General features: G+C 38.3%; 1 protein-coding gene across 1 annotated transcript; it reads left to right on the forward strand.

The window, feature by feature from the left end:
• The first annotated feature begins 13,292 nt into the window (after window positions 1-13,292).
• Window positions 13,293-14,192, forward strand: TAS2R10 (taste receptor, type 2, member 10). Its single transcript, NM_001046626.1, has one exon. It carries the CDS (start codon window positions 13,293-13,295, stop codon window positions 14,190-14,192), a length of 900 nt encoding a protein of 299 aa, NP_001040091.1.
• Window positions 14,193-21,355: the final 7,163 nt, after the last annotated feature.

Consider the following 21,355-nt stretch of genomic DNA (forward strand, 5'->3'; position numbering starts at 1 on the left):
GAACAGGGTCTGTGTATATGTTGGTTTGTTTCTGGTATTTTGCAGTTACGTACAATGTTGCTATGCATAATCTTGAACATACATATATTGATTCTGACACCCAGTTCTAATTGAGTCACCAAGAAATTAATTCAACCCTGGCACTACCTACCTGAAGAGAGCATCAAATTCCATAGGTGAAGGGCTCAGTCCCACAAGAATATCCCCACTTGAGCTACCAATTGCAAGCCCAGGTTGTTATCTGTGCTTTTGACTTACTGGCTATAAGTCTGAGGCTCCAATAACTCTCTACTTGGGTTTGTTTAATTTGCTGCAGTGGCTCATGCAACTCAGAAATCTGGTGTACTCAGTAGGTTACTGATTTATCACAAAGAATGGAAAAGGCTGTGAGTCGACAACAAGATGAAGATGGACCAGCTTCTGCTGTATCCCCTTACGGATTTTCGTGGTAGTGTTGGTGGCATGAGACATTTCTGGAAAAAACTGTGTGAAAGATGTCAGTACAGAGTGAGGATTATATGATTAAAATCACTCTAGGAAAAAAAATATTAATGATAATTGTGAAAACACTGAAAAAGGATCCTGGCAATTCACAGCAAGGACTACAATTAAAATAAATAAATTTGTATTTAAAAAAAAGTGTGCAAAATTTGAAAGACAGTCTCATGAAGATTGCTTTTGGAAAGGAGAGGGTAACAAAGAGCAAAGAAATACCCTACAGAAGCTGAGTGGGAAAAAAAAGAAGGAAAAATCTAAGATTATGCCAGAGAAGTTAGACAGTTGAACAATGCATAGCTCCTTCCCTCATTGCCAAAAAGACAGGCTTCCTTGGCTGTACAGGATAGCAGTGAGAATAAATGAGCTACAATCATATGGAAAGATGAATCTTACAGAGTGTTAAGTGAAGAAAAGCAAATTTATGTTGTCTGTGAGTTCTTACACATAAATATTTAAAAAGTGGGAGATTGTGAGATTGTAGCTAAAAGGGGCAAGATGTTTTCTTCTGGGGAGTTGATTGTGTCTGTTTCTTGTTCTGGGCCATGGTTATAGGAGTGTATGAAGTTAGTAAAATTTCATTAAGCTCCTCACTTAAGATTTTATTAAATATCAAAATAATAGAAACAACTGAATAATTTTTCCAAGACTGCCCACAAGAAATTATTTGGTGCCATCAGAAAACAGAAATTTGCTCTTCAGAGTTCTGGAGTTTAGAAGTCTGAAATGAAGGTATCAGTAGGAATACACTCTCACTGAAGGCTCTAGAGAAGAATCCTTTCTTGCCTCTTTACCGTCTGTTGCACCCTGATATCCCTTATATAATAGTAGCAATAGTAACGCCTATCCCTGCCTCCAGTTGCACATGACCTTCTTCTTTCTGTATTGGAATCTTCCTCTACCTGCCAGCCATTATATTTAGATTTCACTCAAATCTTACACTTGCATAGGGCCCTTTTCCAAATAAGAACACATTCACAGTGCTTGGATATACTTTTTGGAGGAAGATACAATTTAGTGCTTGGATATACCTTTTGGAGGAAGACACAATTCCACCTATTAAGTCATTCTAATAAGGGTTGGAGCTTATTAGGGGCCAGTAGTTTCCTCCTTGAGGTTTGCTTCCATCTTCCCAAAATTCTAATCTACTCAAGTAAGGCCTGATAATCTTGTCAGCTTGGAAGTTCAGTGAAATTCGGATAGAACATAGCAGAAAGAAAAAGGCCCTGGAGATACAAGAGCATCTTCCGGTTTTTCCTTTTATGTGCTTTATACATAAGATCCTAGCCAACTCAGAATTCTGTGGGCCAGGAGTGCGGTGGTGTGGAGCTCAGGTTTGTTGTGACCTTTCCCTAAATAGGAAATACTACAGAGCAAAGCTAAGAATAAAAAATTTACAAATGCTGAGCCTGATATTTATAAAGGCTAAGCCTTAGAATCCTGAATTAAAACAATAGCCAGTTAAGAATTCAGGATCATAACCATACTCAATCTCAGAAATCAGAATTTATAAGAAAATTCGTAAATGTGGGGAGGTAATTTGTTACTTTAAATTCTGATGTGACTCCATATAAAATTTCCTGCTTGAGGAGGGAGAAAGCACAAAACAGTGTCATAAAATCTCTCCTTATTTGCAAGTTAGCAAATATGACTTCACCTTCAGTCAAACTCATAGATGAAGAATTCAGCTTGTGACAATGGTGAAAGGAGTCTCTTAGCATTGAGCTCATACAGGAAGATTGCAGTCTAAAGGGTTTTCACATTTGAAAGTGTTTTTTAGGAAGATACTCATTTTCTCTGGTCAAAGTGGGATTTTTATTCCAGACTAAAACAGACTCCAAACTACAAGCCTGAACAAGAGCATTCTCAACTGTTATATCATTTTCAAAACATCATTTGGAAGACCTTCTGTCATCAGTGACTGAAGTAACTGGGATTTCACTTCTGCAGGCATGTCAAATGTCATCAAATATGTTTTTTTGATCATTGAAATCTCAGAATTCATAACAGGAATTTGCGGAAATGGATTCATTGCACTAGTACTTTGTGCTGACTCTCTCAAAAGCAAGACTATCTCCTTGCTTGACTTCATCTTCACATGCTTGGCCATCTCCAGAATTGGTATGGTATTCATACTTCTCCTGGATGGCATTAGAATAGTGTTCCATCCAGAAATATTAGATAGTCATCAGGTAATAGAAGTAACTTTTGATTTCTTCTGGAATCTGAGCAATTCCTTAGCTACCTGGTGTGCTGCCTGCCTCAGCATCTTCTACTTCCTCAAGCTATCTAATTTTTCCCACCCCTTCTTTCTCTGGCTAAAATGGAGAAGAAATAGAGTTGTTTTCACCATTATGTTGGGATTCTGTCTCTCTTTGTTTTTTAATCTTCTGAACATAAAGTTCAATACTCTCAGGGTCAGTGACCATTTAGAAATAGAAAACAACTTGACTTGGGAAAAATGCATGCCTAAAACACAGTACTACAGCAGTCAAATTCTCCTCCACCTGGGATCTCTCATCCCCTTGGCTGTGTCACTCATTTTATTTTTCCTGTTAATATTTTCCTTATGGAGACATACCAGGCAGATGACACATCATGCCAAAGGATCCAAAGACCTCAACACAGGAGTTCTTGTGAGAACAAGAAATACTTTGACTTCTTTCATCATTCTCTTAGTTGTGCACTATTTGGCTACATTCATGTTAACTTGGTTCTATTTCACACTAGAAAATGACGTGACTTTTATTGCTGCTCAAACTGTAGCATTTCTCTATCCTGCAATTCACCCTTTTATTCTGATTCTGGGGAGCAGGAAACTGAGACAGATTTCTGTGAATCTGCTAAGGCAAATTGAATCCTGTGTCAAGCGATTGTAATTCTTCACAGCATGGAAGAACTGGTGAGGAACCATTGATGTTTGGAAGAAAACAAGTAATTGAGGATCTCCTACATTCTCCCATTGCTTTCATATTGTACTGGATAGAATTAAAAAAAAAAAAAAAAAACTTCATTGACCAGACTGTTGACATAAGAGAAAATGCTTCCTTGAATTCCATGGACTATCCTTGGCAATTTGACAGTTATTTAATTTAAGCCTCAGAAAGTCCTACAAGATACTTATTATACCATTTTCTTGGATGAAAATTCTGATGGTCATCATATGTAAGTGACCTTTCTCTAAGGTGTTAACATGGGGATTCAAACTCAAATCTTTTGGCTCAAAAAATAGATGAGTGGATGAAAAATAATGAATTAAACCTCTTTTATTAGCTCTTGATTCTGTTATTATTAGTCTGCTACACTGCTTTATGACACATTTTATTAATATAACATTTCTTTTTAAGGAAGAAAAAAAATATATGAAGGGTAAATTTTAAATAAATCTACTTAATCAATGGGTCATGTTGTAATTTATATTCAATACAAAGAAAATTCTAAAATTGTAAGTAAATTTATGATTTTTAATTATCACAGAAATAGAAGAGGATATATTTTCTTGATCTTTTTGTTTAATAAAAATTGCAAAGTTTCTGAAAGTGACAATAAGGTATTGGTGCCAGGAATGAAGCACATTTAATCACTCTGAAACAAAATCTGCTATAGGGAAAGTAAAAACATAGAAGATAAAAAAATAAAAATAAAATACTCAAAATATATTGTGTTATAAATTAAGGGAAAACTGTAGCGTTTAAGAGCTTCCCTGTGCAGTTTAAGCTTCCCTGGTGGCTCAGATGATAAAGAAGTCTGCCTGCAGTGCGAGAGACCCAGGTTCAATCCCTGGGCCTCGAAGATCCCCTGGAGAAGGAAATGGCAACCCACTTCAGTATCCTTGTCTGGAAAATTCCATGGATGAAAGAGCCTGACAGGCTACAGTTCATGGGGTCATAAAGAGTTGAACACAACTGAGCGACTTCACTTTGACCTCACTTTTGTGGAGTTTAAACCCTAAACTGGTAGCTTGAAACACTGGGAACATCTGTGTCTGTACAATGAACTATGACCCACTTCAGCAAGTGAGGCCTTTATGCTTCTGTCCATGTAGACCTACCCTTTATCCCCCACAGCTCCTCATACAAGGTTACCATAAATATAATCACTGCCTGGAAAATCCTCTACTGTAATCCTCCTAGGAGATATTTTAGAATATTATCTTTAGGAATATAGGAACTCATCCTTAGGAGTAAGCAAAAGCCTGAATTCCCATTGAAAATGACAGTGGAAAGACATCTAAGTGTCTACTGGCAATACTTTCACTTCCTTGGACCAGACCCTGGCCTTGGGAGATTGATGGGTGAAGCTGGGGGCTGGTTCTATAGGTGCAAATGAAGGACTCTACATCATCAGTGGCATCTTTGTCTGTTTCTAGAGTTCAGGAGGTGTCAGTGAATAGCAAAGCAGCAGAGATTGTTTTGAAAAAAATAGTTATTAAGGTAGCTGAGAGTGTTGAATGAGTCAGTTGTGTGAGAGCTCCATGGTGAGCATCACAGAACCTCCTGATGGGATGAGGTGCTTTCCCAAGGCTGTGTTGTTCTAAATTAATGCTCCATGTTGATGGGAGGAAGTAGATCCCGTAGGAGTAAGATACCACCAAACTATTTCTCTGTTTGAAGAAAAACTGGGTTGTATTTAATCTAGCACCTGTCATACATATCTGAGAAAATTCTTAAAAACAGAGAGATAAGATGGAAGAGAAGTTCCTCTATTGCAGTTTCCAAGAAAACCAACTCTCCCTGGCTCTCCTGGATTGCTGAGTAGCAATTTAATTATCTGTCTAATTTGATAATAGAGGGATAATCTAAATTATTGTAAAAATAAAACATAAAATCCACTCTGGTTTCAGGGGAAATTTGCTGGCCTAATTTGAAGGCTTATTCTTTGAGACTGGTAAGCAAAGTAAAAGAAAACCAACAAAACTTTAAAGAACAAAACAATATATAGCACTCAGGGGAATGAAAGACAATGTTGAAAAAGAGTCACGGCAGAACACAAGAATTCTTGGGTAATTGTACTATTTTCCATCAAATTCAAGAAAACAGTTATATGAAAGAAGAGAGAAAATAGAAGATAAAAAAAAAATATATAGAAAGTAAAATTGCAAAGGAGTAACCCCCTCCAAAGAAAAACAAATAAGTTGTAGGAAATAAGACCATATTCATGCAAATGAACACATGGCAAGAGATACTGAAAAACAATACATTATGATATACAATTATCAATATTACAGCCAACGTTCAAATATAAAGTCATTTAGAACTTTAATCTACAATTAATTTTTTTTAAAAAAAGGCATTTTTAAGTGATACTGGGAGAACTGGAAAACTACACGTAAAAGAATGAAATTAGAACTCTTCCTAACACCATACACAAAGATAAACTTGGAATGGATTAAAGTCCTAAATGGTAAGAACAGAAACTATAAAACTCACAGAGGAAAATATAGGCGGAAGACTGCATGATATATATCATAGCAAGATCCTCCATGACCCACCTCCTAAAATAATGGAAATAAAAACACAAGTAAACAAATGGGACCTAATTAAAATTAAAAGATTTTGCACAGAAGTTCACTTCAGTTCAGTCACTCAGTCATGTCCAACTCTTTGCCACACCATGGCAGCCATCTTTGGCTGCAAAGAATATAATAAATCTGATTTTGGTGTTGACCATCTGGTGATGTCCCTGTGTAGAGTCTTCTCTTGTGTTGTTGGCAATCATCAAAAAGTATACAAACAAGTGCTGGAGAGCATGTGGAGTAAAGGGAACCCTCTTGCACTATTGGTGGGAATGTAAATTGATCCAGCCACTATGGAAGACAGTACCTTAAAAAAACTAAGAATAAAACTACCAAGTGACCCAACAATCCCACTACTGGGCAATACCCTGAGGAAACCATAATTGAAAAGACACATGTACCCTCATGTTGCTTGCTGCACAATTTACAATAGCTAGGACATAGAAGCAACCCAGATGTCCATCAACAGATTAATGAATAAAAAAACTGTGGTATATATATATACAATGGAATACCACTCAGCCATCAAAAGGAATGCATTTGAGTCAGTTCTAATGAGCTGGATGAATCTAGAGCCTATTATACAGAATGAATTAAGTCAGAAAGAGAAAACAAATATCATATATTAACACATATATATGGAATCTAGAAAGATGGTACTGACGAACCTAATTGCAAGGCAGCAGTGGAGATAGGGACATAGAGAACAGACTTATGGACATGGGCAGTAGGGAGGAAGGAGAGGATAAGATGAATGGAGAGAGTAGGATGGAAGAATATACACTGCCATCTGTAAAACAGATAGCCAATGGAAATCTGCTGTATGACTCAGGGAACTCAAATTGGGGCTCTTTAACAACCTAGAGAGGTGGGAAAGGGTTGGAGGTGGGAGGGGACAAATGTATGTGCTGTGCTGTGCTTAGTCACCCAGTCATGTCTGGCTCTTTCCAATGCTATAGACTGTAGCCTGCCAGGCTCCTCTGAATTATTCAGGCGAGAATACTGGAGTAAGTAGCCTATCCCTTCTCCAGGGGATCTTCCTGACCCAGGAATTGAACCAGGGTCTTATGCATTGCAGGTTGATTCTTTAACAGCTGAGTTACGAGGGAAGCCCATACATACATATACCTATGAATAATTCATGTTGATGTATGGCAGAAACCAAATCAATATTGTAAAGCAATGATGATCCTTCAATTAAAAATAAATAATTTTTTTTTAAAATAAAAGAGAATTTTTAGGCATGGAGCTGCAGTTTAATTAACACCATCAAATTTATCCACATTCTTTTTCTAATCCAAAGGTATACCAAAATATTGGTCAGTTATCAGCTTATAAAAAAAACCTAATCCTCACCCTTAATGTCCCCAAATACCCAGAAATATTACTTTGGCCACCTGATGCAAAGAGCTGACTCATTTGAAAAGACCCTGATGCTGGGAAAGATTGAGGGCAGGAGGAGAAGAGGGTGAAAGAGAATGAGATGGTTGGATGGCATCACCGAATCAATGGACATGTGGTTGGGTAGACTCTGGCAGTTGGTGATGGACAGGGAGGCCTGGTGTGCTGTGGTTCATGGGGTCACAAAGAGTAGGACATGACTAAGTGACTAAACTGAACTGAAATCAAAACTATAATGAGATTTACCTCACATTGGTCAGAATAGCCATCATCAAAAAGTTTACGAACAATAAATGCTGGAAAAGGAATTCCTTTTTGTTGGACAAAAGGGAATGCTTTTGCACTGTGGGTGGGAATGAAATTGATACAGTCACTATGGAAGATGATATGGAAATTCCTTAAAAAACTAAGAATAAAACCACCACATGACCCAGCAATCCCATTCCTTGGCATATAACCTGAGGAAACCAAAATTGAAAAACACATGTATCCTATTGTTCACTGCAGCACTATTTACAATAGCTAGAACATGGAAGCAACTTAGATATCCATTGACAGATGAATGGATAAAGAAGTTGTGGTACACATACACAATGGAATATTCAGTTCAGTTCAATCGCTTAGTCGTGTCCGACTCTTTGCGACCCCATGAATCGCAGCACGCCAGGCCTCCCTGTCCATTACCAACTCCCGGAGTTTACCCAGACTCACGTCCATCAAGTCAGTGATGCCATCCAGCCATCTCATCCTCTGTCGTCCCCTTCTCCTCCTGCCCCCAATCCCTCCCAACATCAGAGTCTTTTCCAATGAGTCAACTCTTCGCATGAGGTGGCCAAAGTACTGGAGTTTCAGCTTTAGCATCATTCCTTCCAAAGAAATCCCAGGGCTGATCTCCTTTAGAATGGACTGGTTGGATCTCCTTGCAGTCCAAGGAACTCTCAAGAGTCTTCTCCAACACAACAGTTCAAAAGCATCAATTCTTTAGCGCTCAGCCTTCTTCACAGTCCAATTCTCACATCCATACATGACCACAGGAAAAACCATAGACTTGACTAGACGAACCTTTGTTGGCAAAGTAATGTCTCTGCTTTTGAATATGCTATCTAGGTTAGTCATAACTTTCCTTCCAAGGAGTAAGCGTCTTTTAATTTCATGGCTACAGTCACCATCTGCAGTGATTTTGGAGCCCAAAAAAATAAAGTCTGACACTGTTTCCCCATTTATTTCCCATGAAGTGATGGGACCAGATGCCATGATCTTCGTTTTCTGAATGTTGAGCTTTAAGCCAACTTTTTCACTCTCCTCTTTCACTTTCATCAAGAGGCTTTTTAGCTCCTCTTCACTTTCTGCCATAAGGGTGGTGTCATCTGCATATCTGAGGTGATTGATATTTCTCTTGGCAATCTTGATTCCAGCTTGTGCTTCTTCCAGTCCAGCGTTTCTCATGATGTACTCTGCATATAAGTTAAATAAGCAGGGTGACAATATACACCCTTGACATACTCCTTTTCCTATTTGAAACCAGTCTATTGTTCCATGTCCAGTTCTAACTGTTGCTTCCTGACCTGCATACAAATTTCTCAAGAGGCAGATCAAATGCTCTAGTATTCCCATCTCTTTCAGAATTTTCCACAGTTTACTGTGATCCACACAGTCAAAGGCTATGGCATAGTCAATAAAGCAGAAATAGATGTTTTTCTGGAACTCTCTTGCTTTGTCCATGATCCAGCGGATGTTTGCAATTTGATCTTTGATTCCTCTGCCTTTTCTAAAACCACCTCGAATGTCTAGAAGTTCATGGTTCACATATTGCTGAAGCCTGGCTTGGAGAATGTTGAACATTACTTTACTAGCGTGTGAGATGAATGCAATTGTGCGGTAGTTTGAGCATTCTTTGGCATTGCCTTTCTTTGGGATTGGAATGAAACTGACCTTTTCCAGTCCTGTGGTCACTGCTGAGTTTTCTAAATTTGTTGGCATATTGAGTGCAGCACTTTTACAGCATCATCTTTCAGGATTTGAAATAGCTCAACTGGAATTCCATCACCTCCACTAGCTTTGTTCGTAGTGATGCTTTCTAAGCCCAACTTGACTTCACATTCCAGAATGTCTGGCTCTAGGTCAGTGATCACACCATCGTGATTATCTGGGTCATGAAGATCTTTTTTGTACAGTTCTTCTGTGTATTCTTGCCACCTCTTCTTAATATCTTCTGCTTCTGTTAGGTCCATACCATTTCTGTCCTTTACCGTAGCCCATCTTTGCATGAAATGTTCCCTTTGTATCTCTAATTTTCTTGAAGAGATCTCTAGTCTTTCCCATTCTGTTGTTTTCCTCTATTTCTTTGCATTGATCGCTAAGGAAGGCTTTCTTATGTCTTCTTGCTATTCTTTGGAACTCTGCATTCAGATGCTTATATCTTTCCTTTTCTCGTTTGCTTTTCACTTCACTTCTTTTCACAGCTATTTGTAAGGCCTCCCCAGACAGCCATTTTGCTTTTTTTGCATTTCTTTTCTATGGGGATGGTCTTGATCCCTGTATCCTGTACAATGTCACGAACCTCATTCCATAGTTCATCAGGCACTCTATCTATCAGATCTAGGCCCTTAAATCTATTTCTCACTTCCACTGTATAATCATAAGGGATTTGATTTAGGTCATACCTGAATGGTCTAGTGGTTTTCCCTACTTTCTTCAATTTCAGTCTGAATTTGGCAATAAGGAGTTCATGATCTGAGCCACAGTCAGCTCCTGGTCTTGTTTTTGCTGATTGTATAGAGCTTCTCCATCTTTGGCTGCAAAGAATATAATCAATCTGATTTCGGTGTTGACCATCTGGTGATGTCCATGTATAGAGTCTTCTCTTGTGTTCTTGGAAGAGGGTGTTTGTTATGACCAGTGCATTTTCTTGGCAAAACTCTATTAGTCTTTGCCCTGCTTCATTCCGTATTCCAAGGCCAAATTTGCCTGTTACTCCAGGTGTTTCTTGACTTCCTACTTTTGCATTCCAGTCCTCTATAATGAAAAGGACATCTTTTTGGGGTGTTAGTTCTAATAGGTCTTGTAGGTCTTCATAGAACCGTTCAACTTCACCTTCTTCAGCATTACTGGTTGGGGCATAGACTTGGATTACTGTGATATTGAATGGTTTGCCTTGGAAATGAACAGAGGTCATTCTGTCATTTTTGAGATTGCATCCAAGTATTGCATTTTGGACTATTTTGTTGACCATGATGGCTACTCCATTTCTTCTGAGGAATTCCTGCCCGAAGTAGTAGATATAATGGTCATCTGAGTTAAATTCACCCATTCCAGTCCATTTCAGTTTGCTGATTCCTAGAATGTCAACTTTCACTCTTGCCATCTCCTGTTTGACCACTTCCAATTTGCCTTGATTCATGGACGTGACATCCCAGGTTCCTATGCAATATTGCTCTTTACAGCATCGGACCTTGCTTTTATCACCAGTCTCATCCACAGCTGGGTACTCTTTTTGCTTTGGCTCCATCCCTTCATTCTTTCTGGAGTTATTTCTCCACTGATCTCCAGTAGCATATTGGGCACCTACTGACCTGGGGAGTTCCTCTTTCAGTATCCTATCATTTTGCCTTTTCATACTGTTCATGGGGTTCTCAAGGCAAGAATACTGAAGTGGTTTGCCATTCCCTTCTCCAGTGGAATATTACTCAACCATAAAAATGAATGCATTTGAGTCAGATCTAATGAGGTGGATGAACCTAGAACCTATTATACAGAGTGAAGTGAGTCAGAAAAGAGAAAGATAAATGTCATATTCTAATACACATATATGGAATCTAGAAAAATGGTACTGAAGAACTGATTTGCAGGGCAGCAAAGGAGAAACAGACAGAGAATAGACTTCAGGACATGAGAAGAGGAGAGGAGAGGGTGAGGTGTATGGAAAGAATAACGTGGAAACTTATATTACCATTTTCAAAATAGATAGCCAATGGGAATTTGCTGTACAGCTCAGGAAACTCAAACAGAGGCTCTGTATCAACCTAGAGGGGTGGGATGGGGAGGGAGATGGGAGGGAGGTTCAAAAGGGAGGGGATATATGTATACCTATGGCTGATTCATGCTGAGGTTTGGCAGAAAACAGCAAAATTCTGTAAAGCAATTATCCTGCAATAAAAAAATAAGTTAAAAAATATCTTGTCTCAAACTAGTGTAATCTATAAGGAAATTAATTTTTTCACTTACCTAGGTATCTAAAGGGGAGAAGGTTCCAGTCCACGACCAAGGGCTCAGGTTATTTGCCTCTATTTTATTGGCCTTCATCCTAGACCTCCTCTCTTTGGGGGTTACAAGATAATTGCCAATGGTAACTGGATTTTTTTTTTTTTTTTTCTCTCTGCTTTGCAAGAGACACAGTCAAGAAAAAGAAAAGACAAGCCACAGACTGGGTAAAATATTTGCAAAAGACATAAACAACTATTATCCAGAGTATAAAAAGAATTCATGATACTCAACCTAGTTAAAAACTGGGCCAGTTTTATTTTCAAATGTTGAACCGGTTTGTATATTCAGCCTAAATACCAGTGGTTTGTGCGATATATTTTTTATACATTTTTGGATTAATGTTGTATTGCAGTGAGAATTTTCACATCTGTGGTCATGAGAGATATTGGTCTGTAGTTTTATCTTCCAGTAATGTCTATGTCTGATTTTGGTATTAGGACAATACTGAACTTAGAATGAGTTGGAAATCATTCCCTCTGCTTCTATCCTTTGAAAGAGACTGGAGAGAATTACTATAATATTTCTTTAAGGTTTATGATGATTTACTAGTGACTCCACCTGGGCCTGTTGTTTTCTGAATTTGAAGTTTATTAATCAACCCTTATTTTAATAGCAAATGTAGGCCTATTCACATTTCTATTTCTTCTTGTGTGAGTTTTGACAACTGGTGTTTTTCAAAGAATTGATACATTTCATCTAGTTTTTCAAAATGGGGACATAAATTGCTCGTAATTGTCCTTTAAAAGTCCATGGGACCAGTTATGATACCACATTTCACTTCTGGCATTTTTTTTTTTTTTATTCTTAGCACACTTAAGTGTGTGCTCAGTTGTTAAGTCTGACTCTTTGTGTCCCCATGGACTGTAACCCTCCAGGCTCAGCTGTCCATGGATTTCTCCAGGCAAGAATACTGGAGTGGGCACCCATTTCCTTCTTCAGGGGATCTTCACAACCCAGGGATCAAGCCCATGTATTCTGAGTCTCCTACATTGCCAGGCACATTTTTTATCACTAAGCCACCTGGGAAGCCTGTTAGTTAGCATGAGGCTTTGGTCACGCTAATCAACTTTCTTGATGTTTTCAAAGAAGCAACTTGTGTCTACAATGGCTAAATTCATCCATCTCATCTACACACTGTTTTTGCTCTATATATCTTTTTTGTCATTATTAACACAATATAAATGACATCAAAGGTGACACTGAAAATTTCAATTATTTATTCTGCTCTGATTTCTGTAGGAATGTGTTTGGCACTCCTACTGCACAATCCAGGGTAACTATGCAAAATAGTCTCAGGAGGACAAGTAGATTTCAGGAAACAGAAACATTTATTTGCATCTTAACAAATTGTGGGTAGGCATTAGGTCAGGACACACACTGATTAACTAAATTTTATAGACATAACTGGAGGGGTCTCTGTCAAGCTGTTTTGGATTCCATGTCAAGGCAGCAATTGGTGTGCTTTTAAGTCTTTATGAAATGAAAGAGAAGAAAATCATTCTACCACAAAGCAGCAATATCTGCCTTTTTCTGCAGCAGGTAATTGAAAATTAATGAAACAAACAAACAAAAAAAAAGAAAATTAATGAAACAGGAATACGATTAAGGATTGGCAGACATGCTGAGTATAGTAGAAGGCCTCCTCCTTTTTGTAGCAGTTAATGAGTCAGTATTGGGGGTTTTAGGGAATGGGTTTATTGGACTAGTAAACTGCATTAACTGTGTGAAAAATAAGAAGATCTCTACACTCAGCCTTATTCTCACTGGCTTAGCCTCTTCCAGATTTTGTCTGATATGGATAATAACTACAGATGCATATGTGAGGGTGTTTTCTCCAGATATGTATTTGTCTGGTAATCTAAGTCAATATATAGCTTACTTATGGATAATTATGAATCAATCAAGTGTCTGGTTTACCACTAGCCTCAGCATCTTCTACTTCCTGAAAATAGCCAACTTTTCCCACTGCATTTTTCTCTGGCTGAAGGGTCACATTACTGAGATTCTTCTTCTTCTAATGGGATGTTTGCCCATTTCATGGTTATTTACTTTTCCAAACATTACAATGCCTTTTATTAATAATATTATGAAGAACAGAAGCACAACCGGGTTGGTCACCATGCAGAAAAGTGAATACTTTATAAATCAGATTTTGTTCAATCTTGGAACATTTCTTGTCTTTGTACTATGCCTGATTACATGTTTCTTAATAATCACTTCCCTTTGGAGGCACAACAGGAGGATGCAATTGAATGCCACAGGATTCAGAGACCCCAGTACAGAAGCACACATCAAAGCAATGAAGATTTTGGTGTCTTTTATCATCCTCTTTATCCTGTATTTTGTAGGCACTGCCATACAAATATTAAGTGTGACAGTGCCTGAAAACAAACTGCTATTTATTTTTGGTATGACAACCACCATCCTCTATCCCTGTGGACACTCATTTATCCTAATTCTTGGAAACAGCAAGCTTAACCAAGCCTCTTTGAGGGTACTGAAGCTATTAAAGTGCTAGGAGAAAGTAAAACTTCTTAGAACTCCATGACAGGCTTGGGGAGAAATGGATATCACAAAAAGGTAGCCTAGTAATGAAATTCCTCAAGATCTGTTTCTCTTACACTGCTTTCTTGCAGTGTTTTTAACTGTGTTATTGAACATAACTAAAATCTTATAAAAAGATTTTGACTATGTCTCAGGTAATGTCAATTTTCAATGAGATATTAATCCCATACACAAATTGAGTGGCTCAGGCACTTTCCTTCCCTTGCAGTGGTTTCTCCCACCCAACCCTAGGCCAAAAACAGTTTGGAGACTATTGATTATAAAGATATCATTGGTGGATAAGCCTCTAAACAAAATTTCTCTTTGTATTTTACTTGAATTCCCTGAAGCATTGATAGTTCTTCACACACACACACACACACACACACACACACACACACACACACACTCAAAGAAATATTATTATAGTATTTCTCTTATTTATTTTAATGCCTACATTTCTCTAGATTTGTCAAGTGAGAACTTCAAATTGTCTCCTGTGTCCTTTTGACATGGCCCCGTTCTTCCTTCATGTCTCCTTATGTTCTCACAAACCAAAACATTTCAGGCTTGCTTTGTGTTTTCCTCATCCAGCCTTGGGTTCACTATTTATCCAAGAAATCTTCATTTATTTGAGGGAAAAAGGGTATTTGAAAACCAAGATTTGGTTGGATATAAACATTACGCCCAGCTACTTACTTCTTTCTCCCTCTCTGCGTCTATGTATCTCTCTATTTGTAATGTATGATGTGTCTATGTTTGTGTCTCTACTGCAATTCAAAACTACAGTCTTCCTTTTTGCCATGTTGCAAATCCTCTCTTTAACCATGAAAAATGTGGATCTTGCTTTATTCAGTTTATATAGTCATTTATTCAGTCCTAATATACACTGAGGGCTTCCCTGGTAGCTCATTTGGTAAAGAATCCACCTGCAGTGTGGGAGACTTGGGTTCAATCCCTGAGTTGGGAAGATCCCCCGGAGAAGGGAAGGGCTACCCACTCCAGTATTCTAGGGCTTCCCTTTTGGCTCAGCTAGTAAAGAATCCACCTGTAGTGAGGGAGACCTGAGTTTGATACCTGGGTTGGGAAGCTCCCCTGGAGAAGGGAAAGACTACCCAATCCAGTATTGACAGACTTTATTTTGGTGGGCTCCAAAATCACTGCAGATGGTGACTGCAGCCATGAAATTAAAAGACACTTGCTCCTTGGAAGAGAAGCTATGACCAACCTAAACAGCATATTAAAAAACAGAGACATTACTTTACCAACAAAGGTCCATCTAGTCAAAGCTATGGTTTTTCCAGTAGTCATGTATGGATGTGAGAGTTGGACCAAAAAGAAAGCTGAGCGCCAAAAAATTGATGCTTTTGAACTGTGGAGTTGGAGAAGAATCTCAAGAGTCCCTTGGACTGCAAGGAGATCCAACTAGTCAATCCCAAAGGAAATCAGTCCTCAATATTCATTGGAAGGACTGATGCTGAAGCTGAAACTCCAATACTTTGGCCACCTGATGCGAAGAACTGACTCATTGGGAAAGACCTTGATGCTTAGAAAGATTAAAGGTGGAAGGAGAAGGGGACAACAGAGAATGAGATGGTTGGATGGCATCACCGACTTGATGGACATAAGTTTGAGTAGGCTCCAAGAGTTGGTGATGGACAGGGAAGGCTGTCATGCTGCAGTCCATGGGGTCGCAAAGAGCCAGACATGACTGAGCGACTGGACTGAGCTGAACTGAACATTCACTGAGTATTTCCGTGGTGTCTCAGGCAGTAGAGTCTGCCTGCAATACAGGAAACCTGGGTTTAATTCCTGGGTCAGGAAAATCCCCTGTAGAAGGAATGGCAACCCACCCTAGTATTCTTGCCTGGAAAATCCCATGGATGGAGGAGCCTGGCAGGCTATAGTCCATGAGGTTGCAAAGAGTTGGACACAACTGAGCTACTTTCACTTTCTTCTTTCTAATATACACTGAAGTTAGTTTCAGATTTGTTAACTCATACCACTTCTAGAAGGAAGAGAAAGGGGGAAGAAAGGAAGAGAGAGAGGGAAAGAAAGAATGAAAAAAGAAAGAAGGAATGAAGGGAGAAAGGAAAGAAGAAGGAGAGAGAAGGAGGGGAGGAAAGGAAGTAAGGAAGGGAGGAAGAAGACACTATTAACTACAGTTAAGTACTTTGTTGCAGCTCATATATGACTATCAGTTCAGTTCAGCTTCCCTGGCGGCTCAGACAGTAAGGTGTCTTGCCTGCAATGCAGGAGACCCAGGTTCAATCCCTGGGTGGGGAAGATCCCCTAGAGAAGGGAAAGGCAACCCCTCAAGTACTCTTGCCTGGAAAATCCCATAGACAGAGGAACCTGGTAGGCTACAGTCCATGGAGTCGCAAAGAGTTGAACACGACTGAGCAACTTCACTTTTCTTTATTTTCTTTCAGTTCAGTTCAGTAGCTCAGTCGTGTCCAACTCTTTGCGACCCCATGGACTGCAGGACTCCAGGCTTCCCAGTCCGTCACCAACTTCCAGAGCTTGGTGAAACTCATGTCCATTGAGTCAATGATGCCATCCAACCATCTCATCCTCTGTCATCCCCTTCTCCCGCCCTCAAATCAAAAGATCCCTCAATCAGTGTCTTTTCCAATGAGTCATTTCTTCGCATCAGGTGGACAAAGGATTGGAGTTTCAGCTTCAGCATCAGTCCTTCCAATGAATATTCAAGATCGATTTCCTTTAGGATTGACTGGTTGGATCTTGCAGTCCAAGGGACTCTCAAGAGTCTTCTCCAAAAAGAAAAAAAAAAAAAGAGTCTTCTCCAAGACCACAGTTCAAAAGCATCAATTCTTTGGCACTCAGCTTTCTTTATAGTCCAACTCTCACAGGCATACATGACTGCTGGAAAAACTATAGCTTTGACTAGATGGACCTTTATTGGCAAAGTTATGTCTCTGCTTTTTAATATGCTTTTTAATACATGACTGTATCAGGGCACAAAGTCTAAATACTACTGTGTTCCAAAGTTACTTTGGTAAGTTCTCTTTCTTTTCCTTTAGCATGTTTATATTCATTTGAAAAAGTGAGATTTGTTTCTTAATGAGTCTGTTTTAGGTTTTTTCCCCAGCCTTTATTTTATATGTTTAATGTAAAATATTAACATCATTTCAAGTGTCAAAATTACCCAAAAAGCATACTGAGAATATATTTTTCACTTCCATAACTTCTATCTCATTTTGAATTTCTCCCTATAAATTATCAATCTCATTCATTTCTGCATTTTTCCTCCTAATTTTATTTTTGAAAAAATAAGCACGTGAATATTAAATTTTCCATATTCCTTATATAAAATATAGTTTGCACAATGCTTTTATCATATGTAAGAAATCACTGCATCCAACTGTGAAATTGTTTCTCATTCTTTTTCACACCTTTTTAGTACTCCATTGCCTGAATGTACCAGAGTTAATCCAACAGGTTCTGTGTATATGTTCATTTGTTTCTGATATCTTGCAACTACAAACAATAGTACTATGAGTAATCTTGTAGATGTGTATTTATTGATTCTGACACCAAATTCTGATGTATGGGAGTCTTCCCAACCTCACCAAGCAATTGTCTCAACTCTGCCCTTACCATCCTGAAGATGGCATCAGATTTCATAGGTTAAGGGCTCAGTCCCACAAGACTACCCCCACTTCAGATGCCAGTTGTAAGCTCAGGTTGTTACATGTGCTTTTGACTTATTGGCTATAAATTGGAGATTCCAACAAACCCCTGCTTGAATTAGATTAATTTGCTAGATTGGCTCACAAAACTCAGAAGATGTGTGTAGTCAGTAGATTACTGGTTTATTACAAAGAATATTAAAGGAAGTGAATCAGTAAGCAATGAAGAGAATCAACTCTGCTCTGTCCCCTTATGGAGATTCGTGGTGGTCCTGACAATATCATGAGAGCTTCCTGGAAAAATTTTATGGAAGACTTAATTATGGAATGAGGACTTAAGACTTGACTAAAATTACTTTATGAAGAAAAAATAGTCATTCTAAATGTGAAAATATTGAACAAGAATCCTAGCAGGTCATAGCAAGGAAGGAAGAAAGTTGAAAATACACAGTTTGAGATGTCTGTCTCCTGAGGATTGCTTTTGAAAGAGGAGAGAAACAAAGAATGGAAGAATGCCCTAGAGAAGCTGAGTGGCTAAAGAAAAAGGAAGAAGGGGACATTTAAGATTATGCAAGAGAAATAAAACAACTGGATAATGCACAGCTCATTCACCCTACTGCCAAAAGACAGGCTTCCATGGCTGTATAGTATAGCAGTGAGGATAAATGAGCTACAATTATATGTAAACATATAGATGAATCTTGAAAACTGGATGTGAAAGAAAGGAACTAAATTTATGTTCTTTATGAGTTTGTACATAAAAGTACAAAAAAGTGGGAGACTGTGAGGTTGTAACTAGGAGTAGCTTGAGGTTGTCTTCTGGGGAGTAGATTGTGTCTGCTTCTTGGTCTAGGGTGTGTTATAGGAATGTATGCAGTTAGTAAAAATTCATGAAGCTTTTCACGTAAAATTTCATTGTTTTAACTAAAAAGTGTTTGTTAATTATTTTTTCAATAATAGAAACATCTGTATTAGTTTTCCAGGACTGCTGTAAGAAATTATCAAAGATTTACTGCCTTCAAGAAACAGAAATTTATTCCTCACAGTTCTGGAGTCTAGAAGTCTGAAATGAAGGGATCAGTAGGAATACACTCTCTCTGAAGGCTCTACAGAATTCTTTCTTGCCTCTTCCACCTTCTGGTACTCCCTGATAGTCCTTTAATGGTAGAAGTAGTAACCCCTATCCCTGCCTCCTGGTTCTCATGGTCTTCTTCTTTCTGTATGTTGATTCTTCCTCTCTCTCCTAAGGACAACCAGTCATAATATTTAGATTCCACCCGAATCCTACATTTGCATAGACCCCTTTTCCAAATAAGAACACATTTACGGATACCAGGGGTTAGCTCTTGGGTATACCTTTTGGCATGAGACACAATTCAACCTACTCTGTCACCCTAATAAAAGTTGGAGGTTTATAAGGAAGGAGTGAATGGGCCAGTAGTTTCCTACTTGAAATTTGCTTCCAGCTTCCAAAATTCTAATCTACTCAGATGTGACCTGAGAATGTTGTCAACTTGGAACATCAGTGAGGCCAGGATAGGCCATAGAAGAAGAAAATGTCCCTAGAGAGACAAGACTGTCTTCCTCTCATATGCTTTGGATATAAGATCCTAGTCAACTTGGAAATTTTCCTTTCCAAAGTATATTTCTAATGGCTGAGATTTGGTTACCATGAAAATGCTGTCTACTTTGCATGAAATTTCTGTTCCTGGTAAAATGGAAATCCTATTTATGCTAAACATGTGACATTTGCATCTTAGTTTGTATGGTAACACTGAAAATGAGTTTTCTTTGAAAAGAGGATAGAGAAAATCTGAGGACTTTTTAAACAATGTATAGAACTATTTTCCTACTTATGCTCCCTGTTGGATGAAGTTAGTTTAATCAATAATTCTAGATGATTGCAAAATATAATATGTTCTCATTTATATTACTTTTATATACTGAATGAAGTTTCCACAGATAAAAAGAATTACTCATTAATTGTTAATATTCCTAAGGCATAGGAAACATCATGCTTTATTACATTCAGCATGAACTGGTACCTGGAAATATGTACATATTAGCAATATTTGGGGGACATATATTAATTAGGAAGTTTTGACTGTAAAAAGTCTTATCTCAAACTAGTGTTAACTATAAGGAAATTATCTCATCTGCCTAGGCATCTGAAGGAGAGAGTGTTCCAGTCCATCACCAAGGACTCAGGTTATTTACTTCTGTATTGTGTTGACCTTGAAGGTCTTCCCTAGAGCTCCTTTCCTGGAGGTTACAATATATGCCAATGGCAACTGAATCTGTTTTATTATTCACACTCTGCTGGAGACAGAAATCTTATTTAAACCAAGAATAATAGCTACTTCATTCCAGGGTATCGAAATCATTCAGGGCCTTATTCTGCACTTGGATCGGGGACCTGATGCCAGAAGAATATAATTTGACCCCTGTCTTTCTGCTTCTATGGAGTGTATGTTTAAATTTTTGCCCAGTTCTTAAGCAGGTTTCTTATCTACTTTTTTGGAGAAGGCAATGGCACCCCACTCCAGTACTCTTGCCTGGAAAATCCCATGGACGGAGGAGCCTGGTAGGCTGCAATCCATGGTGTCGCTAAGAGTCAGACACAACTGAGCACCTTCACTTTCACTTTTCACTTTCATGCATTGGAGAAGGAAATGGCAACCCACTCCAGTGTTCTTGCCTGGAGAATCCCAGGGACGGGGGAGCCTGGTGGGCTGCCATCTATGGGGTCACACAGAGTCGGACACGACTGAAGTGACTTAGCGTAGCGTAGCGTATCTACTTTTTGTTTAGCATTATGATTTCTTTATATATTCTGGAAGATTTTCTTTTATTAGATATGTTTTCTGCAAATATTTTATCCCTATCTTTGGCTTGTTTTTTCCTTCTCTTGACAGTGTCTTTTGCAAAGCAGAAATTTTTTATTTTAGTGAAGTCTAGCTTGTCAATTAACTCTTTCATAGATTTTGCCTGTGGTGTTTTTATCTAAAAAGTGATTGCCATTCCCAAGATCATCTAGATTTTCTACTATGTTATCTACTATGAATTCTATAGCTTTTGGGTTATATTTTGGTCTATGATGTGCTTTAAATTAATATTTGTAAATAACATAAGGTATGTGCCTAATTTTACTTTTTGCATGTGGATGTCTGATTGTTCTAGCACTCCTTGTTGTAAAGACTGTTCCATTGTATTGCTTTTGCTCTTCTGTTAAAGGACAATTGATATATATATACTTATGTGGGTCTATTTATGGGCTTTCTATTCTGTTCCATTTAGATGTCTTTTTTTAGCTAATATCACATTGTCTTGTTTAAGTCTTGACCTCAGCAAGTGTCAATTCTCTGACTTTATTCTTCTCCCCCGATATTGTGTTGGCTATTCTGGGTCTTTTGATATTTCATATGAACTTTAAATCATCACTACAAACAAAGCTAGTGGCGGTGATGGCATTCCAGTTGAGGTA

This window comes from Bos taurus, chromosome 5, assembly GCF_002263795.3.
Source record: "Bos taurus isolate L1 Dominette 01449 registration number 42190680 breed Hereford chromosome 5, ARS-UCD2.0, whole genome shotgun sequence".
Classification (NCBI taxonomy): domain Eukaryota; kingdom Metazoa; phylum Chordata; class Mammalia; order Artiodactyla; family Bovidae; genus Bos; species Bos taurus.

Bases quoted from the DNA above. Each gene is read 5' to 3' on its own strand.
- TAS2R10 (NM_001046626.1), top strand. From the start codon at position 13,293: ATGCTGAGTATAGTAGAAGGCCTCCTCCTTTTTGTAGCAGTTAATGAG.